The 15,448-nt window shown below is 68.3% G+C and overlaps 1 protein-coding gene across 3 annotated transcripts; it reads right to left on the bottom strand.

The window, feature by feature from the left end:
• Positions 1–1,523: 1,523 nt before the first annotated feature.
• On the bottom strand, positions 1,524–14,177 carry SULT4A1 (sulfotransferase family 4A member 1). 3 transcript variants are annotated; one of them, XR_008552329.1, is made up of 8 exons: positions 13,969–14,177; positions 10,119–10,249; positions 9,265–9,345; positions 8,679–8,805; positions 6,163–6,257; positions 4,158–4,296; positions 2,980–3,112; positions 2,464–2,698 (listed from the first exon to the last, which is right to left on the bottom strand). XR_008552329.1 is itself a non-coding variant. In XM_037515208.1 (7 exons), the coding sequence occupies exons 1-7, from the start codon at positions 14,135–14,137 to the stop codon at positions 1,624–1,626; spliced, it is 855 nt and encodes a 284-aa protein (XP_037371105.1). In that variant the 5' UTR covers positions 14,138–14,177; the 3' UTR covers positions 1,524–1,623. The 3 variants fall into 3 exon arrangements, 2 of the variants coding, with proteins under 2 accessions (XP_037371105.1, XP_054552773.1); XM_037515208.1 differs by lacking the exons at positions 2,464–2,698; positions 2,980–3,112 and adding an exon at positions 1,524–1,736; XM_054696798.1 differs by having other exon boundaries at positions 2,464–3,112.
• Between the last annotated feature and the right edge of the window lie 1,271 nt (positions 14,178–15,448).

Genomic DNA, 15,448 nt, shown 5'->3' with positions numbered 1-15,448 from the left:
TGGCATCCACAGGGAACCAGCCCTGTGCCTTCTGTAGTTCTGCTGCCACACTGTCCAGGAGGCCCAGTCGTGCTGGCCAGACCACCTTCTGGACCTTCCTTCCACGGGAAATGGGAAGCTGGACTTGGAGTTCAAATGGCCAGGTCAGCCCACCTCACCGAGGCACCCACGTGGGGGAGAGGGGGCTGAAGGCAGACACCGGGGTGCTGGGGGCACCGAGTCTCCCCGGGCTTCTCTCCCTTCCCTTGCTCTTCCATTTCGGCCCAAAACCATAGCAAAGGGGACAAGAAATGAGAGGAACTCAGCCCTTGGGATGTCTGCATGGGGGTGAGTCCCCTGCAGGGGGCCAGGAGGGTGTCTACACCGCCCACAAACGTGTAGACCTGGGACCCAGCCCTCTGCACACACTGGACACAGCCTGGGATGCGTCTTTATTACACATGAAAGCAACTGCCGGCACCGCGTGATGCTGAGCAGACCCCCCCCCCAAGCTAAGACAGAACAGGCACCCCTCAAAGCAGCCTCCCTCACACGCGCCACGCCCGCAGGCAAGGCCAGCCCCCCAATCCAGCAGCTCTCCAGAGATGAAGCACAACCCAGGCCCAGGGGCCAGAGACCCCCCACTCCGCACTTCCCAGCCGTCTGAGCGGCCCAGACGACCCATCCCTCTGGGAGGCACACGACTGGGGGCCACCACTGCTGCCTGCCCCACCCCTTCTGCAGAATCTGGGCCAGGAAATGAAGCAGGAGGGAGGGTGCAGGGGGGAGCAGTAAAGGGGATGCCTCTCCTCCCTCAGACATGCCAAGGCCTGGGCCTGAATGCCAGGGGCCTCATGCTCACGGCAGGGGCTATCCGAGGGGGGCGCCCCGGAGGACAGCAAACACCACCCCCGGGCTTAGAAACCCCCCGCAGGGCCCCTGTGGCCCGTGAGCCTCCGCTAGAGGAACGGGCCGCGGGAGCTGGCAGACCCCCCATGCTCCGCTCCGCTGCTGGCCGTGCGGGCGGGTGTCCACCCCGATACCCCGTGTCCAGCTGTCACGGCCACCCGCGGAGGTCTCTCGCGAAGGGACACCCTTTCTGGAAACGCCCTGGTAAACAGCTTCTGCTTTATTTCAGGAAGGTTACAAAGAGCCGAGCTCCATCGTGTGAACAGGTATCCCCCCTGGACCCCGACTCACCCTTCGCCCCTCGTCCCAGAACCCAGGGAGAGCCGAGGGCCTGTGCCCTGCAGAAGCCAACGACAAAAAGCAAGTGTCCACCCTGAGATCCGCCTGCCGCCCGGGCGTGGCTCGCTCCTGCGGCCCCGGGAAATGAACGTGTTGGGTTGACCGACATTTATTGAGTTTCCAGTGAAAAGCTCTATAAAATACAGTAAATACGGTGGGGCTGGGACAGGCAGGCGGCCCGGGGCCTGCGCAGACCTGACGCGGGACAGGCCGCCACGGCGCCTCATGCTTCCCAGCGGACACGTGGAGGCGCAAAGCCGCGGGCCGGGGCCGCTCGGGCGGGGGCCCTCCTCTTCCTCGGCTGCCCCCCTCCCGGGGCCCGCAAGTGACAGTGAGCGCGGGGGACTTGCAGCGGCGAGCGGTGTGGGCGTGAGCATGCAGGGTGCGCGGCGGCCACTACAAGTAGAAGTCGAAGGTCAGGTCGCACTTCCCCATCTTCTGCTTGTACACCAGGTCGAACTTCTCGTTCATGGACACGGTGAAGATGTCCTTCCACAGCCCCACTCTCCCTGCAACACAAACAGGCGGATTCGCTGGATTCGTCAGGCCACAGGGGGCCTCGGGCCCTGTTCCTGGTCCCTCTGAGCTGGCCTGCGGGGCTGGGCAGGCCCCGGGACTAGGCCCCAGGGGGCCCTCCTGCCCGGGTCCAGTCGTCCGGGTGTTCTCTGCCCGCTCGGGGAGCCGAGGCCCCAGGAGGGCGGCACCCCTGGGCGCTGCAGAGCCGGCCCAGGGCTCCCCACGGGGGGCCCACACCCGGAGGACGGAGGTCTGGGGCTGAGCCACAGGCTGGACTCCGGGCCTCCGGGCCCCCACTCCTCGCTCACAGCTCAGCAGCTCCACCAAGGCGGCGCTTGCTTCTGGAGATTTTGCAAGGGAAAAAAAAACCATTCAAAAAGGCAGAAATGGGTTTCCTGGAGAGCAGGATGCCGCCAACAGGGCCGCGGGCACAGAGGTCCAGCGCCTGCCCGCCCCTCACCTTGGGGGGACACGGAGGGAACGAGGCAGGGCTGTGTGAGCCAGTCTCGAGCCTGTCGGGGGCTCAGGGGCAAGGCGGCCCTCAGGGCAGAGGCAGAGGGGCCGGCGGAGCCTGCGGGATCATGGCCGGCTCCTTCATGATGAGGCTGAAAGGAAGCAGGGACGCAGCTCCCGGGGCCCCCGCAGCGGAGCGCCACTCTCCTTGTGAACCTCGAGGCCTTCCGTGGGTCTGGCCAAAGAGCGACAGTGACCCCGGGGCTGTGGGGAGGCTGGACTCTGACCCCTGCCTCCGGCCTCGCCGGGCGTTACTGCGGCCCCTCAGCTGTGAAGGCGCCACCTCGGAGGCCCCTCAGAGTCTTTCCAGCCAGCAGCTCTGAGAGCAGAGCCCACCAGCCCCACCACAGCAGCCCCCGGCGGCCCAGGGGCACTGACCCCTGCGGGGAGACCCCCCACACGCTGGGCCTTTCTACTCGGTGATGAGAAATCTATGTCGGTGCTGAGGAAAAAGATAAGGAAACCTGGTCTTACGACCTCTGACACCCGAGGGCCCACACTGGAAGCTTCTGGACCCGCCGCACCGCCGGCAGCTTGCCCACGATTACTGCGCTCAGCTGAGGCCGCAGGCGGGACCTCCCCCCCCAGCTGAGGTCTGACTCGGGGCGGGAGGTGTGTGCTGGGGGGCGGGGGGCTAAGCGGCCCTGCCTCCAGGCCAGGGCCTGAGGAGCAGAGAGATGCGCTGAGCGGAAATAAAACCAAAGAACTGAAATGAAGCCAAACCAAGGTCGACAATGGCGAAGCGGACAGCGGGGCGCGGGCAGCGGCAGGTCCTCACGCTCCTGTGCCATACAAATGAACCAAAAGGGGTCGTTTGGAGGTCACAGCCAAGGACAACAAAACGGCAAAAGTAAAACTAAAAAAGAGCAAATAAATGTCAAATGATAAATATTTGTGAAGATGCAGCAGGAAATCAGGCACGAGGGACGGGGCTCGGGTCTCCTCAGGGGAGAGGCTGGCGCTGCTGGCAGGGAGGCCCTGCCCAGCGAGGTACCGGCGGCGGAAGCCCCCCACCAGAGGGAGGGTGAGGGAGGCTCAGGCCCGGCTGGGGGGCTGCCGCCCCGGAGGGCAGAGGGCTGGGGTGGAGCCGCCCTTCGGGCACCTCGAAGTCTCCCTGCACCGAGCTGCCAGGCCTCAGCCTTCCTGTCTCCCCAACACTCATCACCTGCGGAAGCTCCAAGCTCACAGCTGGGGCCGGCATGGTCTCCGCAGCCGGGGTCAGGCGCGCCTCACCCGAGAGGCCCAGGGCCTGCTGCTCAGGGAATTCCAGGGCCAGGCTCTCCGACACCACGAGACGGGGCGGGGGACAACCCAGGTGGGTCTGCCCCACCCCCAAGGGCTCCCACCCAGAAGCCCCTCGGCTGCCAGGCTAGAGGGCCGCCCGGGGGGAGCCGCCTCGGGCTCACGCCTGCCCCAGCCGGGCTGCTCCGTATCTGGGCCGCCAGCACCTCTGGGGACTCTCCCACAGGCCAGGGGGAGGCTGAGGACTCCACCCCAACATGCTGTGCCTCCAAATCTCGGCCCCAAACCGCAGCTGCCCGGGGCCAGCTGTGGGTCCGGGAAGGCATCGTGCAGGGAAAACGGAGGGGCTCAGGCCTTTCCTGCCCTCCCGCCGCTGGCCTCGACGGCCGGCTCCTGCGGGCCGGCTCTCCGCCCAGGCTGCAGCGGGAGGAAGGGCAGCCGCAGCTGGTTGCCGGGGAGGCCAGCGGCGGGAAGCGAAAGAGCCCGCGCCCCTCCCTCTTCCCTGCCCGGCCCCGAGAACCTCTTGCCCAGGAAGTCGGAGACAGCCCGGCCACCGGCCCCAGTGGGCCTCAGGGCCCTCTGACCGGCGGGGCAGCGGCTCCGGGGGAAGGAGGCCGGGGCAGGGAGGCAAGGGGCCGGGAGGGCGGGCGGGCGCGTACCCCGGCCCACGGGCAGGGCCTCGGCGTTGCAGCACTGGTCCACCAGCTGGTGGCAGTGCTCGCTCAGGGACTCCAGCTGCGCCTTGTCACAGGACACCCCCAGGAACCTGGCCAGCTGCTCCACCATCGCCACCAGGTCCTGGAAGACAAGAGGGAGAGCGCAGCTGCCACGGGAGCGTCCTTCGCCCGCCGCGGCCAGGGCTGCACCGGAGCAGGGGAGCCTGGGCGGGAAGGAAAACCCAGAAGCTCCGCAGCCGCTGTCAAGGCTCAGATCTGGAACTCACACCCGGGCCCCCGGGGCTCAGAAGCGGCCACCGGGTGTGATACAGCTGAGGGCCCGGAGCACGCCAGCCCTGCCGATCGCCCTTCTGGGCCGCTGGTCCCTGGATGGCCCTGGGGACCCAGGAGGCCCCAAGGCCGCCCGCCTCACCCACCGCAGGAGCATCACTGGCCCAGCCTGAGGGTGAGTGCGGGGGCCAGGGGTCGCACACCTGCTCCCACACAACCCTCCTGCTGCCTCCGTCTTTCCCTGCACAGCTTTGATGCAACACCCCAAACCTACAAAGGCTCGGGGCAGGCGGGTGGAGGGGCTCCTCCCTGACGCCTCGGTGGGCACTCGGGGCTCCACTCCAGCCCTGACTCCCATTAGAGGTGCCAACAGGGTGCCCCCCCCCGACACAGGGCAGCTCAGTGCCTGCAGCGGGGGGTAGCATGTGACCAGAGGAACAGGAGGAGCCCTGCCTCCAGGGGCCTGTATTTAAAGGGCAAAAGATGGGAAAGACACTGGCCCTCCTCGCGCCACCGCCCTTGGCTCTGCCACGCTGCCCTCTGAGTCCCCTTGGGGTCCACCGCACGCCCTCTGTACCTGCCAGCCTCCCTGGGAGCCAGCATCCAGGGATCAGCACCCTGGGCTCACAGTGCGGGGCGGGCTTAGCTCGGGCCCTTCGGCTGCTGTCACAAGAGGCCCTCGAGGGGTGGGGCCATCGGCCGACGCCCTGGCCCAGAAGGCCCACCGCCCCGTGCAGCTGAGGCGGGCCACCCGCCCCCACCCCCATTCTGAGACACTCGTCACCTGAACCGTCTCCAGCCCACAAGGAAGGTGGGCCTGGCATGGAGCACCCCACCCACTCCCCTGCAGCAAGGAAACCCAGGCCCCCAGATTCACAAGCCCCCATCCTGCGTCAGCGTGGGGGTAAGAGGGGCACAGACCCCAGGAGGGGGACCGCTGGAAGCCCCAAACCATTCCTGCCCACAGCCTGAGCCTCTGAATCGCTACCAGGCCTCTCCCCTGAGCGCTGGAGGCCCTCAGCCACCTGCCCACAGCACCCCAATGGGCTGCCCACAGTCCCCTCAAACAGTCCGGCCAAGCAACTCCAACAGTGCCCGAGCCTGCACCCCCTCTCGCTGGCCCAGCAGATCTGCAGGATCAAGTCCAATGCCACACCAGCCCTGCCTACCCACAGGGTCCCAAGCCCCGCCCCCCACCCCCACTCCCAATGCCCCCACAGACTAGCTGGACTCCCCTGGCAGGACAGGCAACCGGCATCTCTGCCTTGGCGCTGGCCCGTCCCCCAGGCAGGGCCATGGCGGGCAACTGTGCCAGCCGCGTGCTCCCCACTCTGAGACACTCGTCACCTGAACGGACGCACAGGTGAGCCAGCGGCCGGCAGCAGCTGGACAGCCGCCCCTGCCAGGCAGCAGCTGAGGGAGGAGCAGCCTGTGCCCAACCGGGGGCAGCAGGTGGTGAGTGCGGCTGCTGGAGGCAGGAGACAGGCCTGAGGGCACCTCTAAGGCGGGGCCGAGGGTGGGCAGCCGGCAGAGCCCGCAGGACCCAGCACCGGTGGGCCAGGTGACCCAGAGCTCCCCCGAGTTCTGCTTTCTCCCCGAAAGCCTGGGAGCCTGGAAGGTCTGGGTGAGCAGACCCCGTGCCCCCCCCAGCTCCCTCTCCAGATGGTCAGCAGCGGCCGTGCAGACGCCGAGCCCAGCGAGCCGCACGCACGCTCACCCGGTGCATGTCTTCGTACTTGAGGAAAAGCACGTTCGAGTCCATCCGGTGCTCCCAGAACTCCTGCACGTGCTCGAACCAGGAGCCGTAGCCCACTGCGGAGACAGGGCCGGGGCCGGGGTCACAGCCAGGGAGGGGGGCGCCTGTGCAGAGTACCCTTCCTGCCGGGGGCAAAGCTGGCAGCCCCAAGGGCAGGACGAGCCCCTCCCAAAGCCCCACGTGATCTCATTCTCTGTACAAGTCTCTCGCAGCGACAGTCCTCAGCCCCCCAACCCCACTCCTGGGCACGCTGAAGACCTGACTTTGGGGTGATGACCCCTGCTGGGTGGGGTATAGCTGGCACCTGGCGGGGGGACCTCTGCAGCACCCAGGAGCATCTCTGTATCCCGGGCAGTGGCTCTGGCTGCGGGGTGGGCAGAGGGCAGGGCAGGGATGTGGCAGATCCCCCTCCTGCCTGCGCGGGCAGAGTCAGCGCTCGGGCCACCGGGACAGAAGAGGGAGCGCCTGCGCGGGAAGCGGCCCTCGGGCTCAGGGGTCTGGAGGAGCGCCCACGCCCGGGTCAGGGTGCACGGGGACACACAGCCCGGAGTCCTGGGCCCAGGGCAGAGCCGGGGTCCAAAGGCTGAGAAACCCCACCCGCACCGAGGGCCGGCACAGGAACAGAAACTGCCTTGGGCTGGAGGCTGGACATGCAGGCGACACGGGGGCAGATGAGGATGGCACCCCCCCCCCCCGCCGGGGGCCGCTGCTCACAGGGACAGAGTGTCCGGGTCTCCCGGAGGCAGGTGGGGCTGGGGAGTGGACCGTGCGGGAGGAGACCTGTTTTCCTCAGGGAACGTGCTGTCCTGGAGGGGGTTCACCAGGCCCCTCCCTACTCTTCAGCCTTGACCCCGCTGCTCCTGGGTGTCCAGGCGGACGGTGGGGATGCAGCAGCTCCCTCTGCCCTCTCGGGCCATCCTGCCTACAGAGCACGTCCCTGAGACACTGCTCCTGTCACCTGGGCACACAGCGCCCCGGCTGAGCACGCGAGTCAGCACACCCAAATTCAGGGTCCTTTCACCGCTCCAGCTGCCACCCTGGCTCCAGCTCCTCAGCACCTCGGACAGAGGACACCCCTGCGCCTCAGCAGCCAGGTCGGGCTGGCCCTGGCCTGGACAGTGACAACAGAGAGCCTCAGGGCCCAGGGAGGGACCAGCGGGTCGGGCGGGGCCGTGGCAGGTGCCGGCCTCCCTCAGCATCGGGCCGCACCGGGGCCACCTGCCGCTGCTCTGGCCCCGCAGAGCGCTGAAGCCCGCACCAGGCGGCAGGACACATCAGGTCCTGGGGCCGTCACCCCTGCAGGTGCTGCTCCCGTGCTGCAGACGCGGGGATCCAAGAACCAGGCTTTGGGAGCCCCGTGAGTGGTGCTGCAAATGTCCCCCAAGCCACGAGGGGCCTAAGGGTGGGCAGGCTGCGGGCAGGCTGGACAGAGGGTCCCCAGCTGTTCCAGGGGCCTTAGGGCACAGATAATGTGGCCTCCTTCCATGACCCTTGTCCCAGGACCCCTTCTACCTGGGGCCTCGCCTCTCTGTACCCCTCCTTCCCAGGAAGGCAGGGAGCAGGGTGGCCCTAGGCCTCCAGTGGCCAGGCCTTGGGGGCAGCTCCAGTTAGGCCACCCTGAGCCCCATTTAAGCTGGGGGCACCAATCCTGCATTTCTGTGGCTGTGCACTTTCTCCTAATCCCATGCCAGCCCCTGGGCCGGCTGCGCGAGCGGACAACGAGGCTGAGCATCGAGATGGGAAATTAACCACAAAGGCATCTTTTCCGACTTGGGCACAGAGGCGTCCACTGCTGGCTTTGTTAAAGTCCAGACAGGACTCACTTAAAAGATTCTTGGGGTGCAAACCCCAACTAAACTGCCCTCTGGCAGACCAGGGAAGCCACAAGGAGCCCGGAAACTCTGAGGCGCTGCTGACTGCTTGCTGAGGGACAGCCAGGCCAGGGAGGAGCGAGCAGAGGGAGGGGCGGCTCCCGCCCTGGGCCTGCGGCAGCCAAGACTCCCCCCACCCCAGGGTACAGCAGAGCCCCCGACAGCCTCCCCTCGGGGAACAGCTTCCCGCACAGACACTGCTTCTGCCTCCGCCACAAGTCGGCCCCACCTCATCACACTGGCCTGAGGCTCGAGATCAGCTGAAGGCCACAGGGCTTCAGACGGAGCCCCAGCCGCCTCTCCCTCCAGCACCAAGGACAGACACCTGGGCCTCTTCTCCCCGCCTCCCTGCTGGTTCTGTGCGGAGCCGGCAGGAGGGGCCAGGACCACCACAGCGCCCGAGTCCTAAGGCCCCGCAGCAGCTGAAGCCCCTCTGTCCCGAGCCACGGACGTGGCAAGGGAAGGGCTGGAGCGGAACCCGCCGACAGGAGGAGCTTCCAGGACCCCAGGAGCAGGCCCGCCTGGTGGGGCGGTCACTGCGAGAGCGGAGGTGGGGAGGGAGGGAGGGAGGCAGGCACGAGGACGGGCGGCAGGCCGCGCACTCACGTTTGTCATTCATGAACCTCCGGCAGAACTCCTGGAAGGTGCCCCGGTAGCTCATGGTCCGCAGGGAGCGGTGGAACTGGTAATAGGCCACCACCAGGTCCTTGGGGTTTCGGGCCATGTAGATGACCTGAGGGGCACGGGAACAGGTAGGGGGCGCCCCCGCCCGCCCGCCGGCCCACGCGCCTGCCCAGATGCCACTGCCTGTCCCCGCTGCAGCAGAGACCTCTGGCCCGCCAAGGCCTGCGGGGCACCGCGCAAGCACATCGCTCTGCTCTGCCTCGGGCGCAGCTTTGCCGTCGGCAGAGAGAGACGGGGCGGCCCTGAGCCTGCGGATGCGTCCACGGGCCTCACCAGCCTAACGCGGCTGAGGAGACGGGGACAACTGGGGACAGAGCGCGCGGCCGCGAGTCCTCGGCCTGCCACGGGCAGAGGCTGGGTGGGGGGTGATCAAGTCCATGTTCAAGTGGGAGGGAAAACCTAGAGAACACGGGTGAGATGCAGGCGATGGGGGGCCTCGGCGCCCCCAGGCCTCCCGGGCTCTCTGGGCAGCAGGCCGTGCAGGGACGGCTGGGGCGGGAGAAGCTACCTTGGAATCACCGTTGTGGAGGTCGGACGGCAGGAAGCGGTAGGGGAGGTGGCTCTTGATGAGACGGGGTGACGTCAGCTCCTGTGGGGTCACGGGAAAGGCTGTCAGAGGGGCAGCCCGGGCCTTCTCGGGCCCAGCGCGCGGGGGGCTTGGCCAGAGCCAGGACGGCCACTCCACGGCCCCTCACTGGAGATGCCACCAGGCCCCAGGAAACCACGGCGTGGCCTGGGGTCTGGAGTGGCCAGAACAGCCCCGCGGGCCCCGAGGGCAGAAGGCACAGGGCCCCGCCTCCGCCCGCCCTCTCCCCTGCTCTTTGGGGCATCTCTCAGACACCCCACGAGGCCTGGCCTGGCGCTTCCTTCCCCGGCCAGTGCCGAACACGTTTAACCACCAGTCACTCCTGCCCCTCTGGGTGGGTCCTGTGGGGGCCATGGCACCCCGCTGCCACTCTCCCAGCCATGGCCCAGGGAGGCTGCAGGAGGCGGCTGGCGATTCCCACAGGCGGGTCGGTGAGGCCAGCGAGGGGCGTGGGCGAGACTGAGCGGGGAGGGGTGCTCCCAGCGGCCTCTCCAGTGCTCGTCCGGGGCTCCGGGAGAAGGCTGCTCTCACCGATAGCAAATATCCGATGCCAAAGCACCGGCCCGGTTCCCCTGGCAGGGGTGAGCCACGGCCGGGACGGGAGAGGGCGGGCGAGGCAGGGGCCGGGTCGCGCACCGGCCGGGCTCACCGGTCATCCATCCCGGGGCCACTGTCCCGCTCGGGCCTGACAGCCCGGGGGGAGCGGAGCTCTGTGCTCTCCCCCCACCCATCAGGGCCCTGAGCCCCCGAGGAACGGTCACTGGGGGCGCGGGCACCTTGATGATGTCCAGGCCGGGCTGAGGGTACTCCAAGACCGGCAGCTGCTCGTCGATGTTCATCAGGCCGATCTCGTCGGGGTCGGCGCCCTGGCTCACCAGGTAGACCACCTCCTGCAGCAAGCTCGTGCCTGCGGGGGCGGGGGGTGAGCGCGCGGAAGGGCCGCCATGGCCGAGGGCCGGGGAACCAGGGCACCGCGAGTCCATGGAATGGGGGACCCGGCGGCGAGCCAGCCCCAGCTCAGGAGACGCTCACAAGACGTCACACGGCCGCCCGGGGTCACGGGGTCACAGCGCTGTGCTGTCCTGGGGCTTCCCAAGCGGGGCTTTTGGTCTCCCGGGGAGCCCTGAGGGTCCCGGGAGACGCACCTGCCAAGTCATCATTTACAAGGACCACCACGGGGCCCTGAGCGTCGACCCCGCACCACTCCTGCGGCACACACCGCGGCCTGCAAGCCTCCTGCAATCCCCGGACGCCTCCCGGGCACCCCCAGGATAACAGCGGCACGTTCTAGAACAAACCAGCCGCACTAGTCACAACAGCGACGTCCGTCAAAGCAGGGTGCGCGAATTAACAGTGACACTCAGGCCAGGGGGCACCGGCCTGGATCCGGCCACGGAAACCCGGGGCCAGCGCCGCGGGAGCGCAGCAGTGGGGCCACGGTGGCCACTGGGTGACGTCCGTGTGCATGAGCGCCAGTGACGGGGAGAGTTGTGCTGTCTGGTCACGGCCTCGGGGGGGACACTGGGACAAGTGGGGAGCTAGCACCGCTCTTCACTGGTCAGGTGGTCATGTGCAAGTGCGGGCAGGCAGCAAACCCCCACGTGCCTTAGCCAGACGGCATCAGCTTGGCATCCGGCACAACGGGCGGCAAAGCCCAGCCCCACGGCCCGGCTGTGGACACAGGCCACTGGGGGGGGGAGCATGGGGTCCAGCATGCTTGCCCCCCACGGGCTGGCGGGCCCAGCCCCCACAGGCCCACAGGCGTGCTAACCAACGCCCCGCCAGGCAGCCACCCCATGGGCTGTCCCAGCACCCTGGCCTGGACAGGCCCCCCGCCTGGATTTGGGACTCCAGAAGAGCATGTTTCAGCTGCAAGTGGGGTGAGCCCTGCTGAGACCTCTCTGCAGGTTCTCCCTGTAGATATGAGGGGCCTAGCACCTCGCTACCCAGGAAGGCCCCCAAGTTCTCTGCACAGGCCCCTAAGGTACGGCCCCCGCTTCCTTGGAGGTGTCACTGGAGATCTTCCCTGTGCTCAGCAGCTCCCCCCCCCCCCCCACAGCCTGTGCCCAGGCAGATCTGTTCCTCTCCTCTAAGAGGCTGGCTTTCCCTGACCACCCCCACCGTCGAGAGACGCCTCCGCTCCCCTGGGGAGCCCTGGCACCAGGACCAGCCAGGGGCAGAGCTGGGGCTTCCCTCTCACGTGACAGTTTCCACGCGCCCCCCGCTCCCCCACTCCCTGCCTTCTCTGAGCCTCTGAGCGTCTTTGCACAGGAGCCCTGGAGGATGCACTCAGCGTGGACCCCAACACCCACAGCAGCCCTGCCTTGCTCGTCCGGCTGCCCCGCAGCCCATGGAGACGGCTAGGGCAGACCTGGGGCCAGTTCTGGGTCCTTCCATCGTTCCACACAAGGAACGTCAAGGTGACATGAGAGCGACAGGCTTGGGGAGCACGGCTGGCACGTGGCACAGGCATCTGTCCGTCCTGCCCACTCAGGAGAAGCCCTGAGCCAGGCTGAGGCCGGAAAGGAGGCCCAGCGGGACCGAGCATGCGGGTCGACGCAACACCCACGAGCTCAGGCAAGACACTGGCCGCCTGCAGCCTCTGCTTCACCGCCACAGGCGGAGCCCAGCTCCCATCTGCCTCCCAGAGCCCTGGGGACCAGGGCCTGTGACATGGAGGCGCAGGGCGGGGAGCTGACAGGCTGGGTGGGGGCAGTCCCTGTCTGGTGAGTGATGCCACCTGCTCCTGGCTGACACACACGTCCAACTGGCCCTGGCTGGCAGCAGGGCCTCAGGGGAGATGGTGGTGCCCAAGAAGCAGAGAGGGGGTGGGATGTTACCAACAAACAGCAAAGACCAGGAGGCTGGGGGACTGTCTGTTGTAGCAAACAGCCCCCGAGGGTATCCTGGGGACTTCACAGGGGCCGGGAGGCCGTCACTGGGTCTCTGTCACCAAGGGAAAGAGCCACCTGTTTCCTCTCAGGGCTAACAACCCAGGCCTTACAAACGAGATTTGAGTTTTGGCTAGAAACTTCCTCAAATACCCCCTTCCCCATCAAGGTGCTCAGGAAGTCCAGGGTGGAGCCCCGCGAGGCCCCCCATGCAGGGACCCTCTGAAGCACCCCACCAGCCCCAGGTACACAGCTTTCTGAGTGCACCCCGGGTTGGGCCATCCTGTCCCTTCCAGCTACTCAACTTCTCAGCCTCTGTCTCTGGGCCGCAAACGGAGGTGCTAGCGCCGAAGCACACCTCCTCTGTGATCCTGAACCCCGAAGAGCAGCTCCCCAACTAGCTCACAAATTCCACAACCTCCCTAAACCTGAAAGAGGCAAACTTTAATTTTCCGGGGGGCCCCCGGTGCCGCCCCACACCCAGCTGGGGTCTGGCAGCACGCCTGAGCAAGGCTGGCAACCTAACCGCTGGGCCCGTGGGGCTGGTGGGGGGGGCTGGGCAGGGGCAGGCGCTGGGGCAGCGGCGGGAGGAAGTCCCTGGTCACAGTGGCTTCTCCTTCCTCGCTATCTCCCCAAGGACACCCCTACAGTACCACAAACTTCTCCAAGCTCCCCCACCACGGTGTCCCACCTCTCCCCAGCACCCCTTCCCCAACTTCCTCAGAGGCTCAGCCTGGGGAGATCTGGGGCCCCCACATAGCCCCACAGGCAAGGTCCAGTTTCCAGCACCTGCCGGCTGGCCCAGCACGGCCTCAGGGCCCGCAGCCCCGGCACACTGCACAGCCTGACTCTCCACCAAGGGGGCCCCCAGGCGTGTCAAAGGACAGGGGGGCGCCTCCTTCGCCCACAAACCTTCCCAGAGGCACAGCAGGTCCTGCCTAGAATCTCAGCTCTGCGGCTCATCTGCCCTGCGACCTTGGCCTGGCCACTTGCCCCTCTGCACCCCAGAGTCTAGACTGCGAAGTGGGGATGACCATCTACATCTCCCGGGGTGCCGGCAAGTATGACGTCAGCTGCTCTGCAAAAGGTTGCTGCCAGGGGCCTGCCCGACGCCAGGGTGCAGGGCTGCGGCGGCGGCCTGAGGCGCGGGCCCCTCCCCGCGCGGGCCCCTCCCCGGCTCGCCCTCGGGCAGGGCGGCTCCATCCCCCACCCGCGCCCACGCAGACGGAGAGGCAGGCTCAGCCCCGCGGCCCTGCTCCCCCCCAGGCCCCGCCCCGCGCGTGAGGGGCGCCCCCGCGCCAGCTGCGCCGGGTCCAGCACAGAGAGGTTAAGCGGCCGCCAAGGTCACACCGCGTGCGGGGCGCGGGAGGGGCCCCACCGGCCCCCTCTCCCCGGGGCGCTGTCCAGCGCGCCGCTCCCGGGGTCAGCGGCGAGGGTCTCCGGCCGGGGTACCCGCCCCCACCCCACCCCACCCCGGCGGCGCGCGAGGGGGCGCACGGGAGGGAGGCGCTCGGGGGTGCGCGCGGGGGTGCGCGCTCGGGGGCGCGCGGGGGGGCGCACGGGGGGGAGGCGCTCGGGGGGGCGCGCGGGGGGCGCGCGGGGCGGCGGGCGGGCGCGGGGAGGGCGCACGGGGGGTGCACGGGGGGCGCGCGGGGGGGCGCGCGAGGGCGCACGGGGGGCGCACGGGGGGCGCCTCGGGGCGAGGGGGCGCGGGCGGGCGGGGCGGCGCGCTCACCCGACTTGGGGTAGGTGACGATCCACACGTCGCTGGGCCGCGCGGGGAAGTTGGCGATCTCCTCCATCTTCCCGCGGCAGAAGGGCGGCAGCCGCACGCCGTGGAACTCGAAGTACTTGCTCTCGAACTCGCCCGGCGTGCCGGGGGTCTCGGCCTCGCTCTCCGCCATGCCGCCGCTCCGGCCGCCGCGCCCGCCCGCCCGCGCCCCCGCCCGCGCGCCCGCGCGCCCCTCCGCAGGCGTGACGTCACGGCGCCGCCCCGCCCCGCGCCGGCGCGGCCCGCTCCCGCCATGACGTCATGGCCCCGCCCGCCGGCCCCGGACCCCCGCGGCGGGGACCCGCGGCCCCGCCCCCCCACCCCCACCGGGCCGGCGCTCGCGCTCGCGGACGCGGGGACACGCCCCGGGGCGCCCCGGCGCGCGCCCGGCTCGCGGGGGCGCGGGGGACCCGGCGCCTTTGGGGGTCCCCCGGGCCCTCCCCAGCCCTCGGCGAGCCGGGCCGGGGGCTGGACTCCAGGGCGCCCCCCCCCCCCCCCCGCCCCCCGCCGGCCTGGACTCGGGCAGCTGCGCGTGCCGGGTGCGCCCGAGCGCGCCACGGCCTGGGAAGCCAAATTCTAAAGAGGTTTTAGGGAACCTTCACCCCGACATTCCCTCCACAAGCTGCAAGCAGCGGCGCTCCCTGCCTGGGACGGTTAAAACAAAAGGCAAAGCCCCCCTGGAATTCTCGCAGCGCCCCTGTCCCGCGCTGAGCCGGGCATGGTGACCTCCAGCCCCGCCGCCGCCCTGCGGGGCGCAGGACCCCGGGCCCCTCCGCCGGCTCCAGGCTGAGACTCGTGCAGCCCCGCCAAGGACAGACGCGGCGAGGCCGGGAGGAGAAGACAGAGACTCCTTCCCGCGTCTTCGCAGACACGGAGGCCCTTCCCGGGCCGGACGCTGCCGAGATCATTTAGGTGAAGGCGCAGGGGCAGCTCGTCACGAACTGTGGCCTCGGGAGAAAGAGGAAACGCGCTGCTGCGCCGGGTAGGCGTCTCCGTGGGGGAGCGCGGGTGTGGACAGGCACCTGCGGCTTTGCCATGGGCTGACTATTTGGAGAAAAATGTGTATTTGTCTTTGCTGGAAAGGTCCTTAGACACAGGGATCCAGGAATGCTAGGTGTGTGCCCAGATCTTGGTCCCTAAGTACTTCCAGCAAAAGTACCCAGGATTTCTCAGAGAAAAGGGTAATTCCAGAGCACAGCCAGTACCAAATGAACCTGAAACATGTTATTGGGCCAAAAAGTAATTTTCAGAAGTACGGGGTTGGGTGGAAAGGACACAGGCGTCAGCTCCCGAGGCAAGGCAGGAACAATTTGTGCATAATTGGTAAAATCTGCAAACAACCGACTGTCCATCAGCACCAGCCTGGATAGATTGTGATACAGTCAGACAATGGGTCCTTACTACACAGAGATAAAAAGAATGACCGGTGTGTGCGTCGCCTCAG

The sequence above is a fragment of the Talpa occidentalis genome, unplaced genomic scaffold (genome assembly GCF_014898055.3).
Source record: "Talpa occidentalis isolate TD23 unplaced genomic scaffold, MPIMG_talOcc4v2.1 talOcc4.16, whole genome shotgun sequence".
Taxonomy (NCBI): domain Eukaryota; kingdom Metazoa; phylum Chordata; class Mammalia; order Eulipotyphla; family Talpidae; genus Talpa; species Talpa occidentalis.
The sequence above is the reverse complement of the archived record's forward strand: the minus strand, read 5'-3'. Positions and strand labels throughout refer to the sequence as shown.

Coding starts and splice junctions, on each gene's coding strand:
- SULT4A1 (XM_037515208.1), bottom strand. CDS start 14,137: ATGGCGGAGAGCGAGGCCGAGACCCCCGGCACGCCGGGCGAGTTCGAG. Junction 8,806..9,264: donor TCCACAACGGTGATTCCAAG/GTAGCTTCTCCC, acceptor CGTGCCCCTCAG/GTCATCTACATGGCCCGAAA. Junction 6,258..8,678: donor GAGGTTCATGAATGACAAAC/GTGAGTGCGCGG, acceptor CTGTCTCCGCAG/TGGGCTACGGCTCCTGGTTC.